Genomic DNA, 16,139 nt, shown 5'->3' on the forward strand with positions numbered 1-16,139 from the left:
GTCTAGTCTAGTAAAAAAAAGGACTAGGTGTGATGTGATAACAGTGTTCCAATATCTGAAGGGCTGCCACAAAGAAGAGAGGATTAATAGGGTTGGAAGGGAACTGAAATGTCTTTTGGTCCAACTCCCTGTTCAAGCAGATCTCTATATCAGGGGTCGCCAACGTTTGGATCTCAGGGACCACCAAACTCATAATTTTAAATCCCAGGGACCACTAACCGGTTCTGTGGGCGTGGCCTAATTTGTGGGTGTGGCTTGGTGGTCATGTGATTGGCTGGGCATGGCTTGTATGTAAATATTATAAATATTTATATAAATATTGAATCTTTTTATTAAAAAAGAGCAACTTTTACCCCAAATCAGGCAAAGCAGGCAGGCAGATTGAGTTGCTCACAGAAACATTCAGTGATCTGTCATCGGCTACCTGAGTTTGTCACATAAAAGTTGCTTGCCATGAATCTGCACTGAATAATAGAACCTTCAGTCCTAAGGGAGGTTCGGCTGTGCTTAAAAGCAGAGCCAAAGATCTAAAGACTAGCTAAAAAGCAAGAAATCCAACCATTTCCTGCTTCCTAGCTAATCTAAATCTTCTGGCACAGCAGAACAGCTGATGGTTGGTAAAAGGAAAAATAGCAATTTAGCAGGCAAGTTTGCCAGGTAAGCAGTGGGTGGGTAGGGAGGGTTCCTGTGGGCCATGTGGGAGGTGCAGCCTTGTGTTTCTGCGCAGCCTGGATTAACTGCTTTGGGGGTGAGATTTCTTGGTGGCCCACCAAAATTTTCTCGCGGCCCACCAGTTGGCAAATGCTGCTCTATACCATTCTGGACAAATCGCTGTCAAATCTCTTCTTGAAAATCTCCAGTGACAGAGCACCCACAACTTTTGGAGGCAAGCCATTCCACTGATTGTTTTCACTGTCAGGAAATTTCTCCTTAGTTCTAGGTTGGATCTCTGTTTAATGTTCTTCTATTTGTTACTGCTTGTACTTCCCTCAAGTGCTTTGGAGAATAGGCCAACGCCTTGTTTGTGGCAGCCCCTAAGTATTGGAAGACTGCTATCATATCATCCCAGTCCTTCTCTTTGTTAGATTAGGCACATCTAGTTCCCTCAATCATTGATTGTATGATTTAGCCTCCATATGATTTAGACCTCTTGATATCTTCATTATTCTTCTCTAAATGCTTTCAGGGTCTCAGCATCTTTATATCATAGAAAGCAGAACTATATGCATTATTCCAAGTGTGGCCTCACAATATAAAGTAGTATTATCACTTCTTGTGATCTGGATGCTACTCCTCTGTTACTCCAACCTAGGACTACATTAGCTTTTTTTGTCAGTTGTAACACCTTTCCAGCTTATACGTAAGTTATGGTCTACTACAGGGGTGTCAAAGTGGATTTCTTTGAGGGCTGGATCAGCACTGTAGTTCTCCTCTGCAGACTGGCAAAGGGTGAGTGGGGAGCAGGGGGGAGACGGGACGAACGCCTCCTGCAGCACTTTACTGGTCAAAATGGGGCAAGGAGGGTCACGCAGCCCGTTTTTGGCCCATTTTTCAGCCTGTTTTCAGTCTGTTTTGGGGGGCCATTTTTTGCCGGCAGAGGCACCACAGACCGATCCTTTGATATTCCAAGGCTGGGCTTGTGAGCCGGATTTAATCACCCTGCAGGCCGGATCTGGCCCACGGGCCTTGAGTTTGACACCCCTGGTCTACTAGATCCCTCTCACAGTTACTATTGTGAGCTAAGTACCACTTATTCTGTACCTGTGTGTTTAATTTTTCCTGTCTATGTATTGGACCTTACTTTTCTCATTACTGAGTTGCATTTTGTTGGATAAGTCCCAGTGTTCAATCTGTCATGATTCTTCTGAATCTTGAGACTGTCTTATAAAATTTTAGCTGTTCCTCCCAACTTGGTGTCATCGGCAAATTTGATCAGTTCTACTTCTACACCCTCCTCTAGATAACATATGAAGATGCTGAAGAGTACTAGACTTAAGGCAGAACCTTGAGGTATCCCACTTCATGTTTCAGTTTATTTAAATGTAACACATGCTGAGTGCGATTGGTCAGCCAGTTGCAAATCTGTCTGGTGGTTGTATTGTCTATCCAACATTGTACTGTTATACCAAGGAGTAGGCTGTAATTTACTTTGTCAGATGCTTTACTGAAGTCTAAGTAAACTATGTCCACAGCAGTTATTTAGTCACTTTGTCAAAGAAGGCAATAAGGTTTGTCTGGCATGATCTGGCTTCTAGTAATTATCTTGTTCATTTATAGGTATTCACAAATGTGTGCTTGATTATATTTTCCAGAATTTACCTAGATATTGATTTCAGGGTGATTGATCTGTAGTTTCCCAGATCTACTTTTCCCGCTTTTTGTAGACTGAAACCACACCAGCTCTTTGGTAGTTCCCCCATGTTCCAAGGGCTTTGAAATATTTTGTTCAGTAGTTCCGAGATCACGTCTGCAAGTCCTTCAGAACCCTGGGATATAATCCTTCTGGTCCTTAGAAATGCTGCTTCTATAGCTGCATAGTGGGAAGGGCAAGAGTCTCAAAAGGGACCCTTAATAAGTTCTCAGGGTGTAATTTACATTACTTGGGGAAACTGTGTTGACAAGCAGTGTGCTGGAAGTGAGAATTTACTAAAGCAGGAGTTGGCAACTTAAAGCCTATGAGCCAGCTCTGATTTACCACCCAAAACAGAACATCAAATAACAGAGTTGGAAGGGAATTGGGAGGTCTTCTAGTCAAACTCCCTGCTCAAGCAGGAAACCCTATACCATTCCAGACAAATGGCTGTCCAATTTCTTCTTATAAGCCAGTGATGGCGAACCTTTTTGTTGTGGTCTGCTGATAGCACATATGCTTGCCGGCACCCACAATTCAATGTGACCTGCCCCTCCCTGCGCATGCGCATACAACACCCACACCCCACACCCTTACCTGCACTGTGCATGTGTGTGCCTCCTAGCTAATTTTGGGTCTGTTTCGAGGCTGTTTTTGCCATCCCAGAGGCTCGAGGGAAGCCTCTGCAGTCTCGGGAGGCCAAAAACGGGCCCATTTTGGCATTTTTGGTATTTCCAGAAGTCCCATTTTTTTGGCCTCCCGAGGCTGCAGAGGCTTCCCTCGAGCCTCTGAGAGGGCAAAAATGACCTCCCCTGGGCTCCAGAGGCCCTCCGGAGGCTGAAAACAGGCACTTCTGGTATTTCCAGAAGGCCCATTTTTCAGCCTCCCAAGGCTGCAGAGGCTTCCCTTGAGTCTCCGGGGGAGTGAAAACAGCCTCAAACGGCCCGAAAATCATCTGGGAGGCGCGCACATGCATAGTGCAGGTAAGTTTGGCTGGGGTTCGCATGCCCACACAAATGGCTCTGCATGCCACCTGTGGCATGTGTGCCATAGGTTCGCCATCACGGTTATAAGCCTTCAGTGATGGAGCACCCGCAACCTCTGAAGGCAAAGCAATTCCACTGATTAATTGTTCTCACCATTAGAAAATTTATCCTTAGTTCTAGGCTGCTTCTCTCCTTGATTAGTTTCCATCAATTGTTTCTTGCTTTGCCTTCAGGTGCTTTGGAGAATAGGTTGTTCTATGTTCTATCTTTTTCACCCTGTCTCCCAAGATCTTTCCAGCATACCTCCTGGGCTAAGTTATGCTTTGCTCATCCCTTTACCAGCTTTGGCAGCTTTTCAGCCTTTCTGTACAAGAGGACAGAAATTAGGCGTTGGTTCTTACCTGACACGCCATTTCTCTTTGGGCTGAGAGGATCATCGAGAGAGTGGGTGGTGCTTCAGTCTCTGCAGTTGTAGGCTGAGCTTGATTTTGAGGAACGCTCCTCCCACCATCACGTGGCTCCAGCGTAGCGTTCCCCAGTTTTGCGTAGACGAGAGAAAACAAAAGCCGTGCTCTCATCCTAACCAGCTAACAGTTCATTGGCCGTAACAAGTCCCCACCAGATGGTGAAAGATAAGGGAGGGGCTGGATGATCCTCTCAGCTCAAAGAGAAATGGCGTGTCAGGTAAGAACCAATGCCCATTCTCCTTAGAGCTGATCGGATGATCCAGAGAGTGGGACATACCAAAGCTGGGCCTGTCCTACGGGAGGGTCGCCGTCTGGTCTGTAGTCCCCTCGGGTTCCCCGAGAACCCTCTGAAGAACCCTTCTACCGAAAGAGGCCTCAGCTGAGGCATACCTGTCAATCTTGTAGTGTCTAATGAAGGGTGAAGGGGAGGCCCATGTAGCTGCCCGGCAAATGTCGATTATTGGAGCCTGGGTAGCCCAGGCAGCTGAAGTTGCCGCACTCCTAGTGGAGTGAGTTGTGATACCCCTGGGCACCTGGAGGGCCTGAGCTTGGTATGCTTTGGCAATGGCCGCCCTTATCCAACAGCCTATGGTGGTTGGGGGAACTTTGAGCCCTTGTGACTTTGGTTGGAAGGATATGAACAGGGCCTCGGACTTATGGAAGGTCTTAGTGCGTTTAATGTAAATCCGCAAGGCACGCCTGACGTCCAGAGTGTGCCATAGACTCTCCCTTTCATGGGTTGGCCTGGGGCAAAAATTGGGGAGGATAAGTTCCTGAGCCCTGTGGAAGACCGAATTAATCTTGGGCAAGAAGGAAGGGTCAAGCCGGAGGACCACCCTGTTGGAATGGAATACGCAGAGGTCTTTCCTAAAGGACAGTGCAGCGATCTCTGATATCCTGCGGGCTGATGTGATCGCTACTAAGAAAACTACTTTGTAGGAGAGGAACTGAAGTGAAACCTCTCTTAGGGGTTCGAATGGTGGCTTTGTGAGGGAAGTAAGGACCTTACTGAGGTCCCAGGTTGGATACCGGTGAAGGGAAGGAGGACGTAAGTTTCTGGCCCGTTTCAGAAAGGCTCGAATACGGGGATGGTGAGAGAGGGAACTAACCTCCTTACAGGAGATGACAGTGGATAAGGCTGCTACCTGACGTCTTAGTGTATTGGGGGACAGCCCCTTGCTGAGACCCTCCTGGAGAAAGTCAAGTACTTGGGCAATGGAGGGGGCAGTTGGGTCAATAAAAAGCTTAACACACCATTTACGGAAAATGGTCCACGTGGCGTTGTAGATCCTTGTAGTTGAGGGTCGCCTGGCTGCTAAGATGGTATCAATGACCTTGTTAGAGAGGTTGTCTCTCTTCAAACGTTGTCGCTCAACCTCCAGACGGCTAGTTGAAGCCATTGGGGGTTCGGGTGGAGGAGGGGACCTTGAGACAGGGAGAACCTGTCTGCTGGAATCCTCCAGGGAGGGGCTACCGATAGGATGCGGAGGTCCACGAACCAGGGGCGACGGGGCCAATAAGGTGCCACGAGAAGCAGTTCCGCCTTCTCGTGAAGTACCTTCTGAAGGACTAGGGGCACCAGCGCCAGAGGAGGGAAAACATAAAGGAGGCCTGTGGGCCACGGACACTGGAGGGCGTTGTGGTCCTCCGCCCCTGGGGAAGGGTGAACCAGCAAGGGAATGCTTGGAACGGCCAAGGAGAAACACAAGTCACTGCCTAGTCTCACACGAGTCTGAGCAAAACTGGGGAACGCTATGCTGGAGCCACGTGATGGTGGGAGGAGCGTTCCTCAAAATTAAGCTCAGCCTACAACTGCAGAGACTGAAGCACCACCCACTCTCTGGATGATCCGATCAGCTCTAAGGAGAACTACCCAGTCTGTTATTCATAGGGAAAATTGGCAGTAGTCAAGAAAGAAAAACAAAATACATTCCTGAGCTGGGATAGTATTTTTCACCTGCCTGGGAACAAATAGGAAGTGAAGAATAATTGTTTTAATAACTTACAGAAAAATCATAATTTGTTAAGGCGCAACAATTCAGTGCTCCTTGCCTGAAAATCTCTGCCCTTTATAAACTTCTGCTACCTCCCACCACATCATAGAAAGGCAAAACAGTTAACTAGTTTAAGCCCATTAAATCCATCCCCCATCTGATAATGCTATAGGCTAAGGCCTTGTTTGTGTAAATGCTGTTTTGTATTTATGACTCAGAAAATTCCACCAAGGTTTTGATTGATCAAACAAAAATCAGGAAGTTTGTGTCCTTTGTGCTAAAACCAAGCACTAATTTACTAATTACCTTCTTGAATGTTTTATATTCACTGCAGTATACAGTATTGTTTTTAATAGGTAAACATGAAAAATATTACTCTTAAGTTGTTCATGCAAATGATTTCATATCTCACTTGGCACCCAGTAAGAGTAGTGATAAAATCCTAGGCAAGATGAACCACAATGATCATACTGAGTGGGAGAAACACAATCTACATACAACAGCATAGGAGAGGCAAACTGGATATTAAAATACAGATTAAGAGGAAAGTCACACCCTACAATCTTTTTTTTTTTCCTTGACTGCCTACAGAAACTGGGATTCTGCTCCAGGGTTTCTCAACCAGTTTTTCAAGAGCAGGCTATTGCAAGTTTTGCTGAAACTAAACAAATTCCTGTCTGCTGAAGGATCTGAATCTTGATTTGCCAAACCAAGTTTGCTACTAGTAATCTGTAGCGATTCAACCTCTTTTTTTCTTAATAAAATTGAATCTTTCAGGTTGCTGCAATATCTAAATATTAAATAGACATTTCCTTTACAAAACATTATTTTCAGAAAACTCACCTGTGGGAGCCACACCTGCTAAAGTAAGCATGACTTAATCTACATGCAAACTTGCCTCTCACGGGTACAAAGGCTCACATGTAAGGATCTCACACATATGCGTACACGCTAATATACATCAATGTTGACTAGAAGAAATAGGAAAAACTTAAAATATTTTTTCCCAAGCAAAAGAAGGTAAATAATTGTGCATCAATTTAAATCTTTTTTCTTTGTACTAGATAAGATTTGTTTTCTGTCTCTCCATCTCATGTTTTCCATGAAGAATAAAAACAATTTTTTCATACCATTATTAGCAAAACAATACAATACCTTGTAGCCTTTTTCTATCCCAAATGGATCTCTGCTAATTTAGTGTTCAATGAAAGCGTATGGAATCTTGTCTATTCAGTACAAGTAATTCTCAATTTATAACAGTTCATTTAGTGACTGTTCAAAGTTACAATGGCACTGAAAAAAAGTGACTTATGACCATTTTTCACACTTATGATCGTTGCAGCATCCCCCATGGTTATATGATTTACATTCAGATGCTTGACAACTGCCTCATATTTATGACGGTTGCAGTGTTTCAGGATCATGTGATCACCTTTTGTAACCTTCTCCCAAGCAAAGCCAATTGGGAAGCCAGATTCACTTTTAACAACCATGTTACTAGTTTAACAAATGCAATGATTCACTTAACAATTGTGGAAAGAAAAGTCATAAAATGGGGCAAAACTCAATTAATTTGTCACTTAGTAACAAATTTTAGGCTCAACTGTGGTCATAGGTTGAGGAATACCTGTATTATATTTTATCTGCTCGTGAAGAAAGGAAGGACACTCTACTCAAGGTTTGCCAGAGGATTTCAAAAAGAAAAGGCTGTAAAATAGATTTCTCACCTTTAGAATATCAGAGCAAGGGGGAGAACAGACTGCTCTCTTCTCTCATACTGGAAACTTGGTTTACTGCTTTCAAATATTCAATTTATTCACCAGTTGAGCCAGGACATTTATCCACATTTTAATTAAGGTAAATTTAAGCCAGACCCTTATGCAGGAGAAGACACTCCTTTCTGGGCTCCATTTCTAACTGCATACATTTATTTTCTAATGAATACTAACTTGTCCAGTTGTTTTCCAAAGAAACACTAAGGCCAAGGCAAGGTATGCGCTCTTCTAGAAGCATCTGCTTATCCTGTTGTTTTAGTAGAACCCACCCTTTCGGACTGTGACTTTAAACATATGAAAATTACACAAATTATTGAGACATGAAAAATGGAAATACTATAGTAGATAGGCAAAAATTAATAGAGTAATAAAATAGCCATCTGAAGATATCTGGCATTCCTTAAGGAGGCATTATGGTTGTATTCCTTTATAAAAACAGAATTAAAAATCACATTTTTTGTTAACATCAGAAATTAAAAAAAAAACTGAATTCCATGGAGAGGAATGTGCATATAATAGTCTAAAATTATCAGGTTTCAGATTAAAATAAAACAAAATCAAAAGCTAGTTTAGGTTTACATATGAAGCGTAACTATTTAAAAATGATCAAATTATGAATTCAGAAACACTTAAAATGTTTTCCTTGCTGGGTTTCTTTTTTAAACATAAGCATGTATGACAACTCAACATTAAATCCCACTAATTCAGTGTGTCTTTATTCAATGTAAGATTGGTATACTACTATGAAAATTCAGTAAATGAGACCCCACACAGTGCTAATCTATGACATGCCCAACAGCCTAAAAATTAAGCAAATCAATAAAACATGCTTCAGCTACTAAACAAATTACCGTATGTGGTGAATACTTATTTTATAGATGACAACTGAATGGATGTGACAACAGAATAATCAACAAACCATGCTTTATAAAATCTGGTAATCGGTATTCATGTAATATGCTAAACAAAAAAATAATACATCATGTTAAAATTTGGTGCAATATAGCCAAATTGAATAGTTGAATGTTGGTACGCTACCTTGGTTGAACTGAAATGTGTTATATTTGTTACTTCACATTTAAGGTAATTTTGTCAGAACTTCACATTGTAAATGAGACATTGATGCGTTTTTTTCCACAGGGTTAATATACTGGAGTGAAACATGACTTGCTGGGATGAGTCATATCTAATATTGTCCAATCACTGTGGAGCATAACATAGTGGTTCTCTATTATTTCTGAACAATCTTGTGTTAAAAATAAAACTTCAATATATTTTGGCCATTGATATCAGGAGCAATTGATAGGATGTGTAATTATTATTCTCAATGCCAAATTTTGGCCCCTATTCAAGTTAGGCATTAAGTTATACCCTACACAATCTCCAACAGTCACATTTTTGAACCAGACTAATAAATTGCTTTCACTGGATTTCCTGTCACAGCCACTATCAGTAAGATATAGATATCCTGCTAAAATCGATTACATTTTCTCATTTTATAAAGGAAACCAACAGTTTTGCCTACTTCCAGAGAACATGTGCAACAAAGCCTTATTTTGGGGGTGTAAATGAAATTAGCTAAAAATATTTGCAGGATTGTTGGGGGGGGGGGGCTGGAGGAGAGTGCTATATATAACACTTTCAACTCCCACAGGGAAAGGTGAACAACAGTCAGTACTTTATCAATCAAATAAATGAGTTGTGATCCTGAAAGTTCAAGAACTCTTTTTGTCATCCATTAAAATGTAATTGCCTTCTGGGAATGTCTATATTAACATTCCTGGGAGTGTCTATGTTAACTGCTTTTATGGCAAAGGTAGGAAACTCAGTTTCAGGCTGCATGTTGACCTAAATTCTTTTTCTATGAATTTCCTGATTGCAATTCCTAATAAACAGAATCACAATTTTGAGACGCTATACAACAAAAGTAGAGTAAATCCTAATACTGATGTATGAAAAGAAAATCAGCATGCTATAATGATTAAGGCACCAGGCTAGAAATTGGGGGACCATGATCACATTCTATTCCCACCATAGGTACAAAGCCAGCTGGGTGATCTTGAATACATTTGTTCTCTCAGCCCTAGAAAAGAGGCAATGGTAAACCACTTCCAAAAACCAAGGAAACTGCAGGGATTAGGGTGGGCTGTTGCCAAGAGTCAACTCTGAATTGAAGGGTTCCTGTGGGCCATGTGGGAGGCGCAGCCTTGTGTTTCTGTGCAGCCTGGATTAATTGCTTTGGGGGGGGGGGGTGCTCTGGGGGTGAGATTTCTCTACGGCCCACCAAAATTCTCCCTTAGTCTTTAGCTTGAAACCTGTCTGTTTACTGTAGTCCTAAAAAGTGCAATAAGTACAATAAAAATAGGGAAATTGAGTTAGGTATTTAGAACTGGTATATATTTTACTCAGTATTATAAACTGTGTCTCCCCCCCATACAGATGCCTTATTATTCTTAGATTAAAGATGTTGACAGGCATAATTTTGGGGGGGAATACTGTTGAGTACTTCTAAGTGTCATAGAACTAGGACAAGTAGACACCAATCTATTAGTTTCTCATAGTGACTTCCTGGAGTCCTAGACAGGCCTGGGGAGCTCTAGAGTCTGTAAAATCACAATTTCTAGCCTTCATCACCTGCTCCTTCATCACCCTTGGCTAAGTAGTTGAGGCTGCAACAAACTTTTGACTAAAGGGCTACTTGGAGGAGATTCTTGTTCGCCATGGGTGATCAGGCAATAGGTATATTTCTGCCTAAGTACAGGACTCTGCTTTTCTCATCACTGAATTGTATCTTGTTGAATAGGCCCCAATGTCTGTCAAGATCCTTCTGAATTTTGAATATCTTCCAAGGTGTTGGCAATTCCCCCAAATTTGATGTCATCTGCCAATTTGATGAGTTCCCATTCTATCTAGGTATAGAATAGGCAGTACCTGGTTCAAAAGTAGATGTCTAGGATCTAGATGTTCTAGTGGAAAAACATTTAAATATGAGTCTGCAGTGTGCTACAGCTGCCTAAAAAGCCAGTGCAGTCCTGCATTTACAGAGGGATAACCTCAAGATCACAAGAAGGGATAATACTTCATAGCTATCTTCCAATATTTGTGGGATTGTCACTGGGAGGATGGGTCAACTTATTCTCCAAAGCACCTGGTGGCAGGGCAAGAAGTGATATGCGGAAACTTGTTAAAGAGTGATCTAATTTAGAAAAAGAAAAAAATCCTGACAGTAAGAATAATAAATCAATGGAACAGCTTGCCTCCTAGAGTTCTGGGTGTCCATTGCTGGACATCTTAAAAAAAAAAGGTTAGACAACCATTTGTCTGGAATGCAATAAGGTCTCCTGCCTTGGATAGGGGACTGGACTAAAAGACCTCTAAGCTTATGATTCTATGATTCTAATATAAGGATGCTATTATGGTTATAATTACAAGGACCAGTCATAAGTCACCCACCCAAAATTGGCTAGGTGTTGCCCCCATGCTAGGCAATTTATTCATTTGTACAATCCATTTAAACAAATGAAAGAAAAACAATATACTGTATACAAACTTTTAAACAACAGCCAGTCTATACTATCCAAAACCAATTTTCTTGTCAAACAGCAGCAAGCCCTAAAACATTTAAGTACAATTTACTAAGATAGGATGACTACATATTTTGAGTACTAACATCTGTCCAAACTTTTAGTTGGCTTACTTCTTAATGTTACAGATTGGCATTCTGCCTTTAAACCATTCTTCTTCAACCTAGTATTTCTCCAACTTAGCCAATTCTCATGATGTCCTGGAATTCTAAAACTTGAGAGCCAGTACATTTGGAATGCTTAACTTGGGGGAGATTTTTTGTTTTGGTCAAGATTGGAGAAAACGATACAGTAATTAATTTAAGAGTATAAACAATGCTAAGAATTATAGAACATCATAGAAAACCACAAAAAATTGGAGAGAATAAATTTTATTTGATGTTGCTAAGAATACTTCTTAAAAATTATATGGCATGTACATATGTTCAGAACTAAAAAAAGAAACTGAACTCTTTCTCTTCATGTAATATAAATGTATAATAAAATTTCCTGACTAACACAGAAATTTTCCTCTGTAAGTTCCTACTAAAAATGCAAGTCCTTAATTTTATCAGAAAGTGATAATTTAAATTTTATACCAATTAAAATAGGACCTCAAAACTAACTAGCTTATACTTTTTAAAAAATATCTAAATCAAGATGCAATATATATAAAAGTATAACCACACAGCCAATCTTGTATCTACATTACATTTATATGGAATGAATCCTGAAAAAAAATACGTTTTCCACTGCAGCTGCTTTATTTAAGACAGAGGTCAACTTCTAGTCTCTTGAGACGTTCTACAGAAAAGCCACATGTAAATTCCTGTTTCCTGTGAAATGTAAGCAAAAACAAATCATTGCTGTTCAAATAATAGGGCAGTTATTTCTCTTTCGAAGGATAAAAAAATATTTCTTTCTTAATCTAGGAATTCAGTTCACTCCAACTGGAGGGCAAATAGGTGATCTCTTGTCATTGAAAATAACACCTAAAACCACATTATGGCTTGTCTGGTCTAGCACAATGGTTGAATCCAATACTGGCTTATTCTGAATGTTCAGTAAACAACTCCAGCTTAGCTCAATGTGTGTAGCCAAAAAGATGAGCTAGCTTTGTTCTCTATCATCGTATGGTAGAAAAATAACCTATTTGTTATTTTTGTCAGCAAGTGGCAGTATGATAGTCACAAAACAGTTGTCAGCTTCACTAAATACGGCCCACAATTCAACTAGAATGAAATAACTGATTCAAAATGAAAAGAAAGAGTTGAACCTGGATGGTGCTTGAGTGGGAGACCACAAGGAAATCATGGCTCTATAGCAAGGGTGTCAAACTGGCAACCCACGGACTGAATATGTCACATGCAAACCACTCTCATCCTAGTTCTGGGAAAAAAGTCACAATACGTCATGTGATGGCAATGTGATGTTGCGAGTTTGCAACCCGTGCTCTATAGCAGGGGTGTCAAACTCACGGCCCGCAGGCCAAATGCATCACACGCTGGCCACGCCCATGCCTGGTTTAGTGAAGGGGGAAAGTCGCAATACGTCATGCGATGATGCCGTGACAGCACAAGTTTGACACCCCTGTTCTATAGACTAGATTGCAACCATTTGATACTACTGCCATAAAAACTATGTGTGTTTTTATGTGCCATAAAAACTCCATGAAGTCACCAAGAGGGATGCTTGCCTATCTTTCCTGAGCACTAACAAAAAATGGCTGTCATGAAAGAAGTTTGATCAAAAGTTTTATCTTACAAAACATGTAGTTACTCTAATCTTAGACAGTTCCTGCTTTTTGTTAGCTTTTCATTCTAATGTAAATGGTTTTAAAGATATCCAAAAAGTATTTCTGTAGAATGTAAGAAAATTTGTTGATTGGGGGACTTCCAGGGGAAGAAATGACAGACCAAAGATGGATCTGAAATACAGAACTGACAACCACAGCAGAATGAAGAGCCAGCAAGTGGACCGGCTTTTCGTAATTCCTGTTCAGACAAGGACAGACTTGAAATCACCCACAAGTGCACCAAATCTCCTCATGAGATTGCAAAACAGTGGACTCAGGTTTCTTAGAACTTTGGGAGACGTGGGAATATCCATCTGTACCTTTGAAAGGGTGGTAAATTTGCATGCTTTCTTTTCTAATTATTTTATAAGATCGCTATCACTTTTACTATTAATTGCTTGTTTGCTGCTTTTCAGCCATTAGGACAAGTTTGACAGAACTAGGAGAGTTCCTTCAATCTTCAGTGAAATGAAGTTTAAACTACAAGAAGTTTTTAAAAAATATTTATTTTTCTGAAAAAAAAACCAACAGCAATATTATTTCTGATTACTCTTATGGACTTTTGCTGACACCAGGACTGAAATGGCAATACTTTATGGACTGACATATAGATAAAAGATGGGATAAAGGAAGAAGACATCATTTGTGGTATTTTAAGAGGAGGTGATATATTAGTAAAATTGTTTATAGTTATGATGAAAGTGAGAAACAACTTCTTTATATGTCACCTTTTCTTCACTACATTCTTACCTTTTTGTTATTTTTCCTTTTATTCACCTTTAATTCTATTTTTAAAGTTATTAGTTTTTACTGTTGTAATTATAATCTTTAATAAAATGACTGTACTACCCCACAAAAACTGTTAATTGGGTCAAGACTTCAGTAGACCCTCACTGGATATGAAATACCATAACAAATGTACATGGCAAGCTTGTCAACTGGACACTGAATTCTATACAAGATGTTACCATATGTGGTCACCAGTTGAGAGTTCAGATGCTATCAAATTTCAACCATTCTTTCATATATTAACATATTTCACATGCACAGTTAGAGAACATAAACACTCCTTTATGTTATGACTTATGAAAATAGGAAGAATTGGATCTAGAATTTAGAATCCCGATTCTTCTTTCTTATTCTGCAGGCAGAATGTAAAACTGTAGAGGGAAGGGATCAACTTCCTCCATCTCCAGGACAACTCCATGTTAATTACAGCATAGGAAATACAAAAATACCAAAGTAGGTGCATCCTTTTTTTCTAGAGATATGCTGTTCCTGACTGAAAATTGTTGGTTTTGTTGTTCAATTCTTGTTTGGAAAAGGGTACCAAGTTTTAACAGTACAAAAGAAAGTTTGGAGGCAGCACATTTATACATTATTTCCTTCATCAAGCTATTATAGTAACCTAATTCACATGTTGCACTAATAATGTTAGTCATGCTTTATTTAAAGCAACTATGCTTTATTTAGTAAATCATAGTTCAGCAGAACATTGTAAACTCCACCTCACCACAGAAAATTTAATTTTCTTAAGATAAGCAAATACGATGCAGATAAAGGTTACAAAAATGCATACTACTGAATGTAGACAAACTCCAAGCAACTTAAATTGGGATGCATGATGACAACTGTGTATGTGACTTTAAATAGCACAATAACTGTTGTTTTATCAAAACACAGATACTAGCAGGTTGTCTTTAGCGAGTCTTCTTGATTGTTTTGCTAAATTCCTTTGATAGCCCCACCGATAATAAAGCAGGACATATATTTTGCAAACGATAAAGCAAATTGACCCAGAGAAAAGCAAAGCAATATCTGAATCCGAGTCTGCACAGCTTGGCCTGTTTTCCGGTTTAACAACTAAAAGCAAGGCTGTGAAAACGGCGAGCGATCCCCGACGCCCATTCAACCATCAGGGAAAGCAAGTTGCAGCTGGGAAATCAGCTGAAACGCGCAATTAGATCCTAGTTCAACCCCAGGCCAGGATCTCCTAAATGGCTGGAAAATCTGGTTAGGAGCCAGCCTTCCGCCGGAGAAGCGCACCCGCCAGCGCATCTCCTGCCCACCGCGAAGGCACGGGCTGAACGGCATTGTCCGGCGAAAAGAAGCGCTGGCGCAGCCCCTGAGGAGACTGCCTGCCACGAAGCCAGGGTGGAGCTGTTTAGCAAGGCTACTTCACCCGGGACAGAAACCCGGGGGGCTGCGTTCGCGCGCGCCTTACCTGGCCGGCGCAGCAGCGGGCAGACATGGTCGCCGCTCGTGGAACGCTCTCTTCGCACCTGCCCGCACTCTTCAGGAGCCCGGCGGCCTCTCCCGACTGGTAGCTGCGGCGTCCCCTCCGGCTCAGAGAATGCCGAGCGCAGCCTGCTGCAAGACTGACCCACCTCTCGGGTACAACCCTCAGGGCGGAGAGGCAGCTAGCTCCAGCCCGGCCCAAACAGTGGGATTAGGCTTCCGCTGTCGTCAGTTTGCCTCTAAGGAGCTAGATGGCTTTCCGGTGCGGGGGCCGCGTTAGAAGAGAGGAAGAGGGGAGAGGATCGGGTAAACCCAGCAGCAGGCCACCTGTCCGCGTTCACACGCCCAGGGACTCTGGTGGGGCTCGGGGGTGAAGCGCAGGCGCGAAGCCAGGCGGCTTGGGCTTACCGAGGGAGAAGTGGGGAGAGGGAGGAGTTGGAGACGGACGGCCGCGCTTGTTTACCAGGAGGAAGGGAAGCGTCTGCCGCGGTTAACGCTGCGCGGAGGGGCTACTCTCGGGGTGGTGAGGGTAGCAGCTGTCGTGTTCAGGGAGAAAATGCCTCGTGGGTTCCACTAGTAAGGCGACTCGCTTCACCCCTTGCATTTTGTTTTGCGTCTGAAAGCGCCTTTCTGCTGGATGAGGCTGGAGCTTGCTTCTCGCGCTCCATTTTTAAAATTATTATTTTGGCAAAGAAAGATTCTCAATCGTTCGAACATTGTAGATGCTACAGTATCTTTTGATAGAGGCTGTACCTTTGCAGTTGCTTTGTACATTCGTTTTATAATTGTTTATTTTTTCATGTATTGTGTATGCTACTCAGACTTGTATTTACGATGTAATAAACATGTCATTTTTTTTCAACCCGTTGACCAAGAGGTAGCTCCGCGAAATGCATTGAGACTCGGCTACAATGCAGTCTTGCTTATATCAATTTTCCTTCTTTTCCCCCTCCTTCCCTCCATCCCTTCCT

At 41.6% G+C, this 16,139-nt stretch overlaps 1 protein-coding gene across 1 annotated transcript in view; it reads right to left on the bottom strand.

Annotated features, from left to right (window-relative positions):
* SERINC5 (serine incorporator 5) overlaps positions 1 to 15,840 on the bottom strand; it is a 39,434-nt gene extending 23,594 nt beyond the window's left edge. The window contains exon 1 of the mRNA XM_026717511.2: positions 15,155 to 15,840. Within this exon, the coding sequence (XP_026573296.1) occupies positions 15,155 to 15,181 (27 nt within the window). The 5' untranslated portion in view covers positions 15,182 to 15,840. The remainder of the gene's footprint in view (positions 1 to 15,154) is intronic.
* Positions 15,841 to 16,139: the final 299 nt, after the last annotated feature.

Source organism: Pseudonaja textilis, chromosome 2 (genome assembly GCF_049901715.1).
Source record: "Pseudonaja textilis isolate UNSWEBS1 chromosome 2, rPseTex1.2, whole genome shotgun sequence".
Lineage (NCBI taxonomy): Eukaryota > Metazoa > Chordata > Lepidosauria > Squamata > Elapidae > Pseudonaja > Pseudonaja textilis.